Source organism: Achroia grisella, unplaced genomic scaffold (assembly GCF_030625045.1).
Source record: "Achroia grisella isolate CSIRO2021 unplaced genomic scaffold, CSIRO_AGI_Agris_v1 utg359, whole genome shotgun sequence".
Lineage (NCBI taxonomy): Eukaryota > Metazoa > Arthropoda > Insecta > Lepidoptera > Pyralidae > Achroia > Achroia grisella.
Genome location: NW_026712817.1, coordinates 35,411 through 52,197, shown reverse-complemented (window position 1 = coordinate 52,197; position 16,787 = coordinate 35,411). Strand labels below are relative to the sequence as shown.

The 16,787-nt window shown below is 35.1% G+C and overlaps 1 protein-coding gene across 1 annotated transcript; it reads left to right on the top strand.

Moving 5' to 3' along the window:
• The first annotated feature begins 2,122 nt into the window (after positions 1-2,122).
• On the top strand, positions 2,123-15,306 carry LOC131843942 (solute carrier family 22 member 3-like). The gene is made up of 7 exons (XM_059192728.1): positions 2,123-2,306; positions 2,641-2,845; positions 9,040-9,140; positions 9,456-9,607; positions 12,861-13,484; positions 14,109-14,290; positions 14,922-15,306. Exons 1-7 carry the CDS (start codon positions 2,131-2,133, stop codon positions 15,099-15,101), a joined length of 1,620 nt encoding a protein of 539 aa, XP_059048711.1. The 5' UTR covers positions 2,123-2,130; the 3' UTR covers positions 15,102-15,306.
• Positions 15,307-16,787: the final 1,481 nt, after the last annotated feature.

The following is a 16,787-nucleotide window of genomic DNA, read 5'->3' as shown; positions in this document are numbered from 1 at the left end:
TTCGCTTTATTGCGGTCTATAGCTATAAACATTTTTATTATTCTTTCTCTCAATAATTTGACATTCTGTAAACATCTTAAGTATTTCATTCTGGCAAATACAATTATACGTATGAGTGAGAAGCACAAACATATTTCTTCTATAAATTCAACCGAAAAAATATTTTTTTCGAGGCTAATTTTAGACATCCAATCTATGTAACATCATATGATAAAGTAGAATATCATAAGCACTTCTAAAGCATTAAATTTTTGGTTTATGAGTTAACAACACTGCCACTTTGAAAGATAATGAAAAAATGGTCTATGATTAAGAATGAACAAATATAATATATTATCATTTATCACTATTTATTTTTAATGCTTTACAAATTAGTATAATAATAATAATTCTTTATTTATATGACGTCATTTAATTAAATTAATGCAAGGAATTTTCTGAAAGGATATTTGGGGACACGACAACGAAATTAGAAAATTAGTATTTTAATGAGTTCAGATATAAATTTATGTACATACATTATAATGTTGTTTCTATGTATCCAGTAATTAATATTTCTGTGCATTTTTAGAGGACCCATCACCAAAATACAAGTGGTATTCATAATATATACATATAAATGCTGATGTACTGATTATGCTGATGTGTGTTGTCCTGATCTCAATGAGGAGCTTCTTAATAAGTTGGATCAGCTCATAAATAACTCCATTCGTTTCATTTTCAACCTTTATAAATATGATCATATTTCTTCATAGCGTTATCAACTAAAATGGCTCCGTATTCGCCAGCGTAGGCAACAGCAATTAATTTGCACTCTTTACTCTATCCGTTTTGATCCTGCTTCCCCGAAATATTTGAAATGTAAATTTCAATACTTCCGGAATTCTCGTGATCGTCAGCTGTGATCTATAAATGGTCTCCTTCTTCTTACTCCTCTTCATAAAACTTCTTTCGTCCCCCACTCATTTAGGCTACAAATTTCACGGCTCTGGAACTCACTCCCAGAACACATTCGAGTACTTACCAATTAAGTATGTAATTATTGTATTTATTGTATTAAAAAGTAGGTTAATTCTATATATGTATGTAAGTATTTAGTTATGTGTATTTTTTTTATTAAAATTCTATTTTAATTTTAATAGCCGCATTCATGTATCCTTAAGGTTGACTGGGAGAGAATGCTGTAGCATTAAGTCCACCTTTTGTACCAATTTTAGAGGTCAATAAAGCAAATAAATAAGTAAAATAAATATATATATACAAGATTTGTTCATATTATATAGTTATGTAATACTACTATTACACAACCTCGTGTTCATTTTATTGAGATAATTATGATCCGTGACCCCTATTTATCTATAACAGACATCACAATCATTAAATGTCATACAGACAAAATATAATTTAGTACATAATTTGTGCAATATAGACAAAAAAACTGATATGTAATTATGAAGAACACATTAGTTATGGGGCCGACTATGGAACTCAGTACACTATTGTAAAACAAAATATTATCATGCAATCAAACGATGGAATATATGTAATATATTCTTGGTGTTTCCATTACTGAAGACTATATATGTAAATATATATATATGTATAAACATACATACAAAGTTTTATTGATATTAAGTACAAATACCCGACGTTATGATATATAGTAAACCACTGAGCTGAAACGTCCTCAACCAATCAATTTATAATTAACCAAGTTCATTATCATCTACCTTGGTGGTATTTATGATCTAAGTACATAATATAATATATGATATTTGTCCGACATAAGCTATATATACATACTAGTATATGTATATAATAACATCTCTCCACAATGTATCGTCGCTGTTACGCGGTTTAATTGCCAATTAATTATTACACACATCTTCGAATCAAGCGCACGCGTTTTTTTTTAATATTCGCATATCAGAAGAGTTCGTGCGTATAAAATACACAATCACATTAAATACATTATGAATTATAAATAATAAAGAATAATACTAGCAAAGCTATTTTTTCTTTTATTGTGTGTTAAATGAAATATAAATTTGTGTGAAAAAATACTAGTAATATATATATTGTTTTAATTTGTTGTACATAGTGTCAGTGCTGGCCGTTTTCATAAATTAAATGGGGGGAAGTAAAAAAAATAAAGATGTACCGCCTAAAGTATACGACATGTGGGAGATTACGGAAAAGTTTGGAAAGTATCAAATATTACAATATGTTTGCATATGCTTCGGTATCGTATTTGTTACAATTGCAAACATTAATTATGTATTTATTGCTGGTGATCTTAACTACAGGTAAGAAATAGAATAGACATTATTTCCTTAGTAGTATTATATATAAACTCGAATGATAATTAAAATTTTTATACCCTAATGGATTTTGAAACGTTACTAATCTATATATCTAATCTATAAAACACAGTGGTTGTAACAAAACTCCTCGGAAAGAGCTTGTCCAAATCTTATAAAATTTTATATGTGTATGTTCAGTAGATCTGAGAATAGGATGTAATTTATTTTTCATACCCCTAAGTGCTAAGGATGATCCTCCTCAAGTTTTTTGAAAATTATTTTATATTATTTTTGCAACCCTAAATTTTTAGATTTAACATGACATCTTTTTTTCCAGGTGTCGAATACCAGAATGTGAGAGTACGGAGGCTGCATATGAACCCCCACCGTGGGGGTCTAACGAGTCCGTTGACAGATGTTCGAAGCCTATTCTGAACGAAAGCTGGTCGCAAACACAGTCGTGTACGGCCGACAGTTTCTCCAATTTAATAGAACCCTGTACAGGGTGGATCTACGAGACTAACAACACTATTGTAGCGGATGTAAGTTGCATTTTATCAACGATATTATAATGCAAACATGGGAAAATTTATTAAGCAGTGAAATTTCTTGATACGGCCGCATGACATCGTAGACCTCCTAACAGACAATGTATAAGAGGTTCCATGCGTGTCCCGACATAGCAAGATTTTTATAGTACTGTTAACTTATATACAAGACGTTTGTTACTTAACGTTTGCCGTTTCAATTACATAAAAGAAAATTATCTTTTTCTTAGTAAATCTCATTTAATTATCACATGATTTTTGTTTTCTGCAATATATATATTTCATTCATAATAATTTAAGAGGCACGCTCTTGTCGGTGGAGCTGTTGCCATTTTCCACTACCTTCCGTCATTTACCTTAAATTTTCATACGACACGAATCCAGTTTTGTCTTTAATTTGCCAATGCAATTGTAACTATGCCCTGTTCTTCCTCTCTCGTTTTTTCTTCATAAACTTATTGTGGCATATCAAGTGTTTGTCCAAAATTTTCCTTCGTCTATTTTCAATAGTATTCAATATTTGCCTTTTTCTACCATTTTTTTTTATAATTTATCTCAATACTAATATTCATAAAATTACTGTGCCATATCAAGTGTTTTAGGGCGAGCACAATAGATCTATGTAGGTCGCAGTGCTACAGGTGCTACAAACATCTGGCAATAGCCCACACAACCCAATAAAAAAAAATAAAAAAAAGTGTTCCCCCAATGTTTTCCCAGATGCTTTTAATTATATTCTGTAAGTTTTAATTATTATATCACGGGGAGTGTTCTGAGGAATTGTTCGGATTAATACCAGCTGCTGAGTTTCACCACCGTACCACACGCCAGCAACTAAAATACCATCCTGATCATCTGGATGAATGGCGGTCTTCCACAGTACGGTTTTCTAGAAACGTTTTGCCTCGCACAACCACATTGTGGAATCACCTTCCAGCAATGGTATTTCCGAACCGATACGATATCGAAACCTTCAAGAAAAGGGCTTATTCCTTTTTAAAAGGCCGACAACGTACTTGCAATTCCCCTGGTGTTGCGGGTGCTCATGGGCGGCGGTAATCACTTACCATCAGGTGAGCCGCATGCTCGTTTGTCCCCTGTGTTATAAAAAAATATATATTATTAAAACTTACAGAATATAATTAAAAGCATCCGTCTATTCTGAATAATTCGAACATGCTGTTTAAAAAAAATGCTTTAAATATACTTTAGAGAAATATTAATTCTATTTAGAAAAATAATAGTCTCTTTTAAAATACCAGTATGCACTTCTACTTATTGGATTACTTGTTCTTATTGAATTACATGTACCGTAAAATCTACTTCAGAGAAATGTTTATTAAAGAAAACAATAAAATCTCTTTTAATAAACTTCATAATACCACCTGTAAATGATTATTACCACTATTTATTAACAAATTAGAGGACGACTGATAATGTAATCTCTGTGTGGGGTAATAAAATATATTTTTGCTACACACTGTCACTTCCTCACTAAAATGACATAACAATTACACATGTGCAAATTGTACACAGATAATGCGGTTATTTAAGGAGCCCTAGTTGAGAAAACCCAACACGTAAATTTACGTGTTTAAATAGATCGTCATGGAAATGATAACTGTTTAAATAGTATAGAATACAATTCAGCATGACAAACTATTAAGTTGTTCATAATAGGAGTTTTTAAGATGCTATCAACATTCTAAGAATTAAAATAAATATTATTAGAAATCCAAATTTACAAAAAAGACATTAAATTTGTATTAAATATCGAAAATAGCGTGTACATATGGCGGACTCAACACCTTGCGGCGTCATCTACCAAGCAACCATGAGTGGTGTAGAGAAAGATCGTTGGCGATGCACTAATATAAATGAGACATGTCAAAAATATGTATATAAGGCAAAACATATATAAATTTCTACAAATTTCTAATATCTCAGGTCAATTAAAACAGCGGCAATTAGTTACAAGCAGAGCTTGTGTTATGGGTACTACACAACTTATATATATTCATAGATACGTTTTTTGTAAATACTTATATATAATATAAATAGAAAATTGAATGCATTGTCACTTGTCATTTGGACAAAATTTTGTTTCTATTATTATGTAACTGGATACTTACTTAATTTAATTTGTGAACTTATGTGTGATAAAGTGAATTTGATTTGTAACATGTAATAACTTTTTTTTTTTTTTTTTTTCTTTTTAATTTTTTCTTTACAAGTAGTCATATTATATGTAATAGTAATGTTTATTTGTATGTAAATTTTGCATTCAATAACGTAAATTGTGAACTTGTAGTAATAAATATTGTTCGTTTTAAGTTTTTATCAGCAGTTGGCCGGCGGTTTGTGCATTGCAACAGTGTTGGCGTATCGTTGCATTTAATTATTTATATATTGTATATACTTATATTGTAGGATATATATATATATATATATATTATTTTTATCTAGTTTATTCTAAAATGTCTGATAATGATTCATTTTATACAGCCCATAGTTCTAATAATTCATTCGAAGCACTTGATGAGTCACTATCCGAGCGTTCTCTCTCCGCGCATCTCTCTAATGAACTTGTGAACACACGACGTAATTTGAATATTTGCCATATTAACGCTCAAAGTTTACCACAGCACCATGGAGAAATTATGAACACCTTTACTTCTAATACTGTGGATGTAATCCTGGTGTCTGAAAGCTGGTTAAAACCCACCATACCCTCAACCTATGTAAGTTTACCTGGCTATATTCTGTTGCGGAATGATCGGACTGATAGACGGGGAGGTGGCGTAGCTATTTACCTACGAAGTGGTTTCACTCATAGAACTTTGTTTAGTTCATCCCTCTCGGGAAGTGCTGAATATTTATTCGTGGCGGTTGATGTTAGGGGAACTAAGATCGTTCTCGGTGTTGTTTACTGTCCTCCTTCCGTTGATTACTTTCAAGACGTCGAATCTGTTTTTGAGGTAGTTATGGCGGAACACACACATCACATTATTATGGGTGATTTTAATACTGATTTGCTCCATGACACACACAGATCCCTTAAACTGCGCAATATAATGAAGTCAGCAGGCCTTTCGGTATTACCCCTTGGGCCTACTCATACTAATATAAATTCTCCAGACACTTGGCTCGATCACGTTTTTATTTCATCACCAGAATCTGTACTGAAACATGGTCAGTTTTCTGCACCAGAATTCTCAAGACATGACCTTATATTTGTTTCGTACAACATTAAAACTTTTAAGCCAAAACCAGCCGTAGTTCGCCTTCGCAATTTCTCCAGAATTGATATAACGAAATTAGACCAGGATATGACTAACGTGGATTGGTCATGTGTACTTTCTGCTTCTTGTATAAATGACATGGTGTCCGCGTTTAATCTCTCTGTGCTCCATATCATGAATAAGCATGCACCGGCCCACCTTGTCAGGGTTAAAAGACGACCAGCTCCCTGGATAACAGAAGCAGTACGCATGTCCATGAGAAAACGTGATCGGGCTTTTAGGGTTTTCAAAAGGGATCGTTGCGAGGAGAACTGGAAGAATTTTAAATTAGCACGTAACCGTTGCAACTATATGGTAAGAGCTGCTAAACGCCGTTACATCCACTCTAATATTCAAAATTCCTCATCGGCCAATATCTGGAAATTTCTCAAATCACTTGGGCTGTGCAATCAGCCAAATGATTTTTCCTCACAGTTTTCATTAAATGACCTGAACAGGCACTTTTCCACCGTTCCCATTTTGAGCGATTCTCAGAAATCCATTACTTTAGCTGAGATAACTTCATGGCCTAGACTTTCTGTAGATTTTTTATTTTCACCAGTTACTGACGATGAAGTCTACAAGATAATATCTTCCATAAAGTCCAATTGTATTGGTTCAGATGATGTGAGTAGGATTATGGTTACTCTCTCACTTAAACACTTGCTTCCTATCATTACTCACATCATTAACTTTTCTTTAATTTCTTCCGAGTTTCCTGCAGCATGGCTAAATGCTTTCGTTCTACCACTACCTAAAGTATCATCCCCACAACTTCTTAAGGACTTTAGACCTATATCAATCCTGCCTTTCCTCTCTAAAATACTAGAAGCTGTGGTCCACAGACAGTTATCTGATTTTGTTTTTAAAAACAACTTAGTAAGCCCCTACCAGTCTGGTTTTCGCCCTGGACACAGCACCACTACTGCTCTTCTGAAAATTACTGAGGATGTGAGGGAAGGTATGGAGCAATCTAAATTAACAGTTCTCGTTTTAGTCGATTTCTCTAATGCATTTAATATCGTTGACCATGATGTCTTACTCGCTATCCTTTCACGTCTTGGGATTTCATCGTCAGTTGTTAAATGGTTTAGCTCCTATCTTCGTGGACGTCAGCAGGCAGTTCGTGCCAATCAGGCATTATCGGATTGGTGCGATCTTGTTACTGGTGTTCCTCAAGGCGGTATTTTGTCTCCATTACTTTTCTCTATCTTTATAGATTTTATTACTAAAGTTCTTAAATGCTCTTACCATTTGTACGCAGATGATCTCCAGATCTACTCCCAGGCTGTTGCATCGGAGCTCAGTGATACCATCGGCCAATTGAATATTGATCTTGATCATATACTCAATTGGTCCAAAAAGTTTGGTGTTGCTGTTAATCCCTCCAAATGTCAGGCAATAGTCCTCGGAAGCAGTAAACAACTAAATAAAATTAATTTCAACACTTTACCTCCTGTTCTATTTAATAAACAACCAATTGCGTATAGTTCTCAAGTAAAAAATCTCGGTTTAATTATAGACAGTACTCTAAGTTGGAACAACTATGTTAGTGACGTTAGTCGTAAAGTCACAATTACACTGCGTAACTTACATAGATTGAAAAACTTTCTCCCTATAAGTACTAAAACTCTCCTTGTCCAATCATTAGTTCTCCCCACTCTTGATTATGCTGATGTGTGCTGTTCTGACATGAACGTAGACCTTTTAAACAAATTGGATCGGCTTCTCAACAATTCTATCCGCTTCATTTTTAACTTGCGCAAATTCGATCATATCTCTTCTTTTCGTTCACAGCTTAAATGGCGACCTATCCGTTATCGTAGAAATGTTCGTATGCTATGTACTCTCTATTCTTTTCTATATGATTCTAATTCTCCTGATTACATTAGCAATCAATTTCATTTCCATGGGGACAACACCATTCGCTCTATTCGCACGACCAGAAAATGTTTACTTCTTATACCGGCTCATTTGTCCGGTTTCATCCACTATTCTTTCGCCGTTCAGGCTATCAAACTTTGGAACGACTTACCCCTTGATATCAAGACCGCCACGAGTAAGTTTTCTTTAAAGCGTAAATTGCGGGAATACTATTCCAGCATGTAACTTTTCTATTATGTAGAATAGTTTTCCATTTTATCTTTTTGCGTTACTCATTGTTATCTGTACATCTTTTCTATGTTATAGTTGCTGAATTTGTTTTTTTTTTTTTTATTATGTTCTATCTGCTGTTGCTATATCATTGTCTGACTATTAAGTATGTTATATGTATGTATAAGTTATATGATGTGTATATGGTATATTTAGGTATGTATTTTATTCATATTTATCTATAGCTTTATATATATTGTATGTATTTGTATATGTATGTTTACATGTACTTACGTTTAGTAAATATATATTATTATTATTGATTACATTTGCACCGTCTACAGTTTCTCTGCACAACCTGTGGTTGACTGGTAGAAAATGCCGTAAGGTGTTAAGCCCGCCATATGTACTTTTACCTTGGTATGTTGTGCGTTGAAGTTATATAAATAAATAAATAAATAAAATTACCAGACCAATACAAACTATCATACTCATGAATTCAAATGTTTGAATCGATCCCGTAGCCCGCGGAAGTAATGCAGTATGCTGTACCGCTAGACCATCATGGCCGTCAATTTGATTTGTTGATGTTTTTTGTGTAATGAATTAATGGCATACAAGCTGACGGTCCATATGGTGGTAAGCAGTTACCGTCGCCTTTATACATATATAAAAAACAGCATTACGGACATCACGTTATCACGTGGCACCCATGATACCACTCAAGCCACTATTCCACAATGGCAAAGCGTGAGTGGTATCGCGAGGGGTAAGAGAACTAAGATGTCTCTTATGCTGTAATTTCACTTACAGTTGGACCTGGCGTGTGAACCTTGGAAAATAAATCTGATTGGTACAGTGCACAGCGTCGGCATGCTGGTCTCCATGGTAGTGGCCGGCTGGATGGCAGATAGGTATAAACCAAATCATCCTAACTCCTTACTAATATTATAAATGCGAAAGTAACTTTGTCAGTCTTGAAGTCAGAAAACGAAATTTGGTACACAGATACTCTAGACCTTGAAAAAGGTCATTGGTCATGAGTTGTAAAGGAGCGATGAATTGTATGGAAGTATTGTCATTTTTGAAGGTAGAACGATGAAACTTCTTATATTAGCTTCTTTGGGTTAGGTTTTTGAATTTTTTTTCATTTTTTATAATGAAGCAGACTAAGTCACAGACAAACTAGCACAACATTAAATACGAAATTAAATTGTTATGTTTCCTAGGTTTGGACGTAAACCAGCCGTAATATTCTGCGTAGTGGGCACGTGTATGGGGCATGTCAAGACTTTCGCCACGTCCTATTATTTGTACATAGCCATAGAGTGTATTGAAGCGACTTTCTCTGGAGGTGCTTTTCCTGCCGGCATGGTGCTTAGTAAGTTGATTGTACACTGAAATTAACAAGATATATTTATTTATTTTGAGAAATATAACGGTATAATTTCACACGTTATTAATCATATTGAATTGTCTATACTAATTAATAATGTTTAGCAATAATAAGTATAGCATCTAGTATAAGAAATGTGGGTATGTCAAGTATTACATTTGTCACAACGTTTATCTTTGACTAAAACTCTGACTACCGCATCCGGAATAACAGATATGAGGATAGCTATTAGGGTTCATGATTTCTCGAGCTTTTCAATTTCTCGGGTCTCGAAAATTCTCGAGATTAATTTCTCGGGTCTTCTCGGGTTGTCGAAAAAGAGAAATTTACATTTACGTACGTTTTCTCATATTATTTGGTTCCAATAACGTCAAAAAATTCAGTGGTTTTCCTCTCAAATAAAAGTATCAAATTAAACTTTTATTGAGTATATTTAAAAACATTAATATTATGAATAAATTATTATTTTTTTAATTAGAGAAATAATATTAGGTCCTTACATATGAAATTGGCGTTTTGTCGTACTGGCCACTTTGATCTCAAATATCTCCTCTTTTTTAGGAATTCCATTTCCAAATTTATACAGCTATTCACTTTGGGTCACTCATCTACTCGTTGTACACCAACGACATCCCTAAATTCTCCGACTTAAAAGTCGAAATATCGCTGTTTGCCGATGACATACCGATGACTGGCTCTCTTTACATCCGCCAAGTCCCGTGCGACAATAGCCAGACGGCTTCAGAAAGCCGTAACCATATTGGGCGAATGGTTCCGTCGGTGGCGCATAGAAGTCAATCCCGAAAAAAGTGCAGCAGTGTACTTTAGCAGGGAATTCCACTCTATGAATCACCCGATCGAACTATTCGGCCAAAACATCCCGTGGGTTTCGAAAACGAAATATCTCGGCGTCACCCTAGATAGGAAACTAACGTTTCGTCCTCACATCAAGCGTGTCTGCGACCGAGCCGCCTTTATACTAGTAAAATGTCGCTTCGCAACAAGCTGACACTATACAAGGCTTGCATCCGTCCCATCATGACTTACGCTAGTCCCGTATTCGCCCACATACCCTACTGTTTAATCAACCGACTACAAATCATACAGAATAGGTTTCTGCGTCGAGCCACCGGTGCGCCGTGGTTCGTTCGCAGCGTAGACCTCCACCGCGATCTTAATCTGCCCTCCATCAAGCAGTTTATGAAGGAAGCGTCTCGATGCTACTTCGATTGTGCCCAATCCCACCCTAACCCGCTTATAGTCAGTGCGGTCGACTACGCACCAAGGAGTAATATCAGACATACGCGACAACGTCGCCCGAGGCACGTTCTCATTGACTCCGACGACCCCATAACGGCAGGTAACCTCCCCACGGACCTACCCGTTCTACCCCGACCACACTTTTACACACACACACGACACCGTCCTCGCCGGCGAAGACGACGACCTCAAACACACAATATCGCGCATTCAACCGGGCGCCTGTGCGCTCCACACCGGCGCCCCTTCGATCGATCCCCAGTCCAATTCAAACGGGGATCGAAATTACGACGGCCTGAACCGAGGTTCGAACCCCTAGTGGTGCCCTCAGACTAAAGTCGTATCCGTCAGGCAGGAGTTGGCCTTCAGCCGCTCCATAAGTCCTTCCGCGGGTTTGGAGTGCCATCTGCACTCGCCCCCTAACGTCCGGTGAAGTTGTAAAGGCCAGCTGGGGCCAACAGCATCAGAGTAGTCCAAAAAAAACAAAATGGGTCACTCACAGCATACAAAATGAAAAAACTTAAAGTATCGCGTTATTTACGAATACGAGTTCCGCTGTGGCACCAGTGCTACACGTTGCTAAGTGGTCTCGCAAAAGAAAACACGTGCATTTTTAGGTTCAACGTTTTCGTTCTGGAAATTTTGACCTGCAAAGCAATCTCGGTGGGCGGCCGGAATCCAAGGTTGATAATGAAGAATTGAAGGCTATTGTGGAAGCGGATGCATCGCAAACCCGTCCGAGTTAGCTGCAGGCTGCGGTGTTAATGACAAAACTGTTTTAATCCTTTAGCAAATTGGGACGGTGAAAAAGCTTGAAAAGTGGGTCCCTCATGAATTCAATGGAGTAAATCGACAAACGCGCGTAGCTTGCTGCGTTACATTAATCAACCGGCATAATAATGAAGGGATTTTAAATCAAATCATTTCCTGTGATGGAAAGTGGATCTTGTACGATAATCGGAAACACTCATTGCAATGGCTAAACCCTGGCGAACCAACCAAATCCTGCCCCAAGCGAAAATTGCCTCAAAAAATGTTACTTGTGAACGTTTGGTGGACTATTTCCGGTGTTGTTCACTTTGGCAATGTGTATTGTCAGCAATTGAGAAACCATGATGGAAAAGCTAGCTGCTAAACAACCGAGGCTGGTCAAACGCCAAGAACGCTTGACCACATACTGCACAACAGACAGTTACCAAATTAGAAGAACTTCAATTGAAATGTCTAAGACAACCACCGTACTTCCCGGACCTTGCTCCAACAGATTACCATTTTTTTCAAAGTTTACTAAGTAATTTTAATAACTTCTTGCAAGGGAAAAAATTAAACTCCGATGGGGCAGTCCGAAGTGCAAAAACAAAAGGCAAAAGTGCATAAATAGAAATGGTACATAGGTACCTAGATTAAATAAATATATTATATTTTGAAAAAAAATACTTCAGGTTATTCCCTTACAAAACGCCAATTTCAATTTTTCAGGACCTAATTGTTCTTATAATTAGACTTATTTATAATGACATATATTATATATTTATAATGACAGCACCATTTTTGGCTGCTTATTTAGAAAATAAAAACAACGTAAACAAAAATAGTTTCTACAAAATAAAAAAAATAACATGAATTTAAACAAAAACGTTAATATCTTAAATTATTGCGCCGCCACGCAACAAAACAAAGGGCAATTTAATATCTATATAGGTACATGATTTCTCGAGTTCTCGACTTTTCTCGAGCTTGATTTCCCGGGAACAAAACCCATGAATTTCCCGGGAATTCTCGAACCGAGAATTCCCGGGAATGAACCCTAATAGCTATGTATCTAGGTATCATAATGTTAGTACTATAGTATTAATAGTTTTACAAAAAAAATTGTTCCTTTTTCCAGTAGCTGGAATTATGTTTTCTGCCATAAAAAATCAAAATTGTTTCTATGGAATGATTAATTGTATACCTAACTATAAATCTTTCTTTCCAGTGATAGAAATAAGTGGAAAAAAACAGAGGCTTCTATCATCTGTGCTATTTGCGTACGCGATTTACGTTGGAGAATCGCTTTTCGCCATTATTGCAATGTTTGTTCCGTATTGGAAAACTCTTGCACGCATCATATACACACCGGGCATTATTTGTCTCGCTCTAGTCTTCGTGATCAGAGAGAGTCCGCGATGGCAACTGCTAAACGGCAAAACTAAAGAGGCGATTGAAACTTTACGATTAACAGCGGAGACGAATAATATTAAATTTAATGATGTTATAACAGAATCGGACGAAGCTATATTAAAAAATAAACTGAATATTGGAAAGACAACTGTGAAGGAAGGTTACAAGAAGATTTTTTCATCGAAACAAATATTATTGCGTATACTAGTGGGTGCAGCTAGTCGATTCAGTGCAAGTTTCGTATATTATGGACTTATGATCAATTCAGTGTGGTTGCCGGGAAATAAATACACGAACTTTCTATTGTCTACAGTGATGTCGTTTCCAGGCGAACTTATATCTTTGTATTTTATGAACAGGATAGGAAGAAAACTGCCACTTATTGTTGGATTTGCCATTTGTGGGACGTTATGCATAGCATCTGGATATGTGCCTGCAAGTTAGTTTCTTTTTGGGTTCTTATAGTATGTACGACACGATTTATACCCATTACATTGTTGGTCGGTATTTTGGTACACGTCAGAACCTCCTTCCGTGTAAATTTGTTAAGTTTTTTTTTATGTTTATGATGATTACGTCACAATCCTTTAAGCAGGCAGTCTAGTGAAGGAGAAAAGGACTATGTTAGTCATTCTTTATTGAGTATCTACTGTACCAATTTCAGTCAGTGTATACTGCCTGGACTGACGGAATTTGAAATGGCAACTCTTTTATGATATCACGGACATCACAAGAACATGTGATGTCCGTGCTGTTGTTCATGTATATAGGCGACGGTTACCACTTACCATGTGGTGGACCGTTAGCTTACTTAATATTAAAATTCATTCATTCATTCATAATTTAAGAGCTACGCTCTTGTCGGTGGAGCTCTTGAATATTAAAATTACATAAACAAAATACAAATAATGTAAATAGGACTATTTTCCGTAATCAGTTTCTCATCTGGGCCGTTGTACGTGTAGAACTGAGACTACTAAAGTAGCCAGCCAAACTCCTCCCAGAAGCGCAGAAGTCTCTAAAGAAAAAAGATTCTAAAAGACTTTCATAAATTACTCCACAGGCTTGGTATGGTTGAAAATAACTCTGTTCCTATTGGGCAAAGTGGTGATATCTTCATGCTTCACTGTGGCTGTCACATACAGCATGGAGCTGTTCCCCACCACTGCTAGAGGCACCCTGCTCGGAGTATGCGCCTTCGCTTCCAGACTGGGCAACATGCTCGCCCCTTTGACACCTATGCTGGTAGGTTATTTAATTATAAATTGCATATTAATTGAGAATTAATTATAATAATAACATTGTATTATTTACCACAATAGTGTTATGGATACTAGACAACTCGCAGAAATACTTAAATTAATTTTTATTATGTGTTCTGGGTTGACGCAGTTGACAGAAATACATTTTTTTAATAAATAAATAATAATAATATCTCAAGACATTGAACACTATGTCTTCTAGTACCATACTAAGCAGAGCTTGTTTTATAGATACTGGATAGCTGATATAAGTAGGTACATACATATATTTTTTGTAATTCATACATAATATATATAGAAAACACACAGACCAATACTACAAATTTCTACCACTGTTCTGTCCTCATTGTTCTTATATTTTTTTATGAATGATAATAGTTTTATGCTCCTGCCTACGCTAACAATATAAGCTGCCGGCACTAGTGGAGGATGATAAGATGAGCATGAGGTCAGGACAGTTAGCACATCGTGGATAATTCACTAGGAATTTATTATGATGGTTTCCAGAGGGAACCATATCATCAGAACGACATGGGGTATCAGTCCACATTATTAACAAGTCCCTTCCCCAACTGCTCTTGTTTATTAACTCCAAATTTATTTACTTATTCCAGTACGACATATCAGCGTCTCTCCCCGCCATACTGTTCGGAGTATCTTCAGCTGTGACAGCCGCACTCATAACCCTCACTCCTGAGACGAAGGAACTGCCACTGTTTGACACCGTGGAGCAAGTAGAAGCCAGCATGAAGGTGAAACGTGACGAGAAGACCACAATATCTACGATTGCATGAAATTTGCAACTACGTACCTTAAGGTTTATTCTTCAGACCCGAGAAGGTCCAATTTCAAATATCCAACAGCTGTCATTTCAGTTTTGATTGGATTGTCTGTCTGTCTTGTTTCGTACTTCTTGAGTATTCACGAACATTACAGAAGGTGTAAATATAAAATCCGCTTCCAACACTTTTCGATTATTCCTCCAAATCCTCCTATCAAATACCTTTAAATTAGAATATTGACTGCTTCCTTCTTCGTGAAATAAAAATAACTGTCGATTTATAATAATAATATATTTATTTTTATTTTATTTCCAAATGGATGATGATTTATTTCCTAGTAAAATCCAGATAATGTTTTATTTCCAAAGTCAAAGAGTATAATTATTTGAACAAGTAATCAGTAAGTAATTTTTTTCAAATATAATAAAATACGAGATGAAAATAAACAGTATCTAAACCTATTTGTTTATTACTTTTTTTATCTCCTATCTCTGAGTATTTTAATTATTTATAGAATTAAAGTAATAAGGTTAAGAAATCATGATTCGAACTGAGATTTTACCACATCTGGGTTCATTTCCTAAGCTAAAAGTGCATTCCACAAACTATCCTACTTATCCCATCGACAAAAAATTAACAATTGTGTGTAGAGACATTGTTAATATTTTGTCGATGGGATAAGGCATCTAGTATTAAAGAGGATCTTCAGATTAAAGTATTCCCTCAATTAGACCGATTTTCTTTGAACAACTTCATTTTAGAATTACCTACACGTAACTATAAAACAAAAAGGACCCAACAGCAAATTATTGTACAAGAATTCACGACAGCACAATAATTTGAAAAAATACTGAAAGCATTAGAATTATAATGACATAATAAAGTAGTAAATAAAAAACGATCTTGTAAAATATCCTAGAGCAAGTTTAAATTAAAATACATTAATATAACTTAAAAACGAATTACACTATCATATACATAAACGCCTGCTAATTCTGAAACCGGTATTTGGGGAGTTTGCGAAATATTTTTTTAATTGTGGCAGGAAAGTTATTTAATATTGAAAATTTTTAAAATATCCACGCAAGGGCTTATTTGAAGTAGCTATATTTTCCAAAGAAATAGATATAGGATAAGGTTTTTACTCTAATTAATCAAGTTATCCAATTAATTAGTTAGTTAACAAGTTATTAAGTTAAGTTATAAAAAAATTGTTCATGTCAGGCACATGAACAATGCGAATATTTTTTTATAACACAACCAGATTGCAGTGTTATGTAGTTATGTTATAATTGAATATTCAGAAATACAATTTTCTTCATGAAAACGACAGTTATATCTTTGTAGTTTGTACTTAATAATCACTACATAGTATAAAACAAAGTCGCTGTCGCTTTCTGTCCGTCCCTATGTATACTTAAATCTTTAAATCTACGCAACGGAGTTTGAAGCCAATTTTTTAATAGATAGAGTGATTCAAAAGGAAGTTTTATATATATAATACATGTACACCCGTGCGAAGCCGGGGCGAGTAGCTAGTACGAGTATAAATGAAACATCCATTATTATTTATTTAATTATAATGTTAAAAATACCAGGTATATTTTTTTATGTAATACTAAAATACATGTAGTTATACAAAATATCGCAAACATAATAGCAAAATACTCTCTCAAGGTTGTTCATTCATAATGTTCC

Coding starts and splice junctions, on each gene's coding strand:
- LOC131843942 (XM_059192728.1), top strand. CDS start 2,131: ATGGGGGGAAGTAAAAAAAATAAAGATGTACCGCCTAAAGTATACGAC. Junction 2,307..2,640: donor GCTGGTGATCTTAACTACAG/GTAAGAAATAGA, acceptor CTTTTTTTCCAG/GTGTCGAATACCAGAATGTG. Junction 13,485..14,108: donor ATCTGGATATGTGCCTGCAA/GTTAGTTTCTTT, acceptor ATTACTCCACAG/GCTTGGTATGGTTGAAAATA.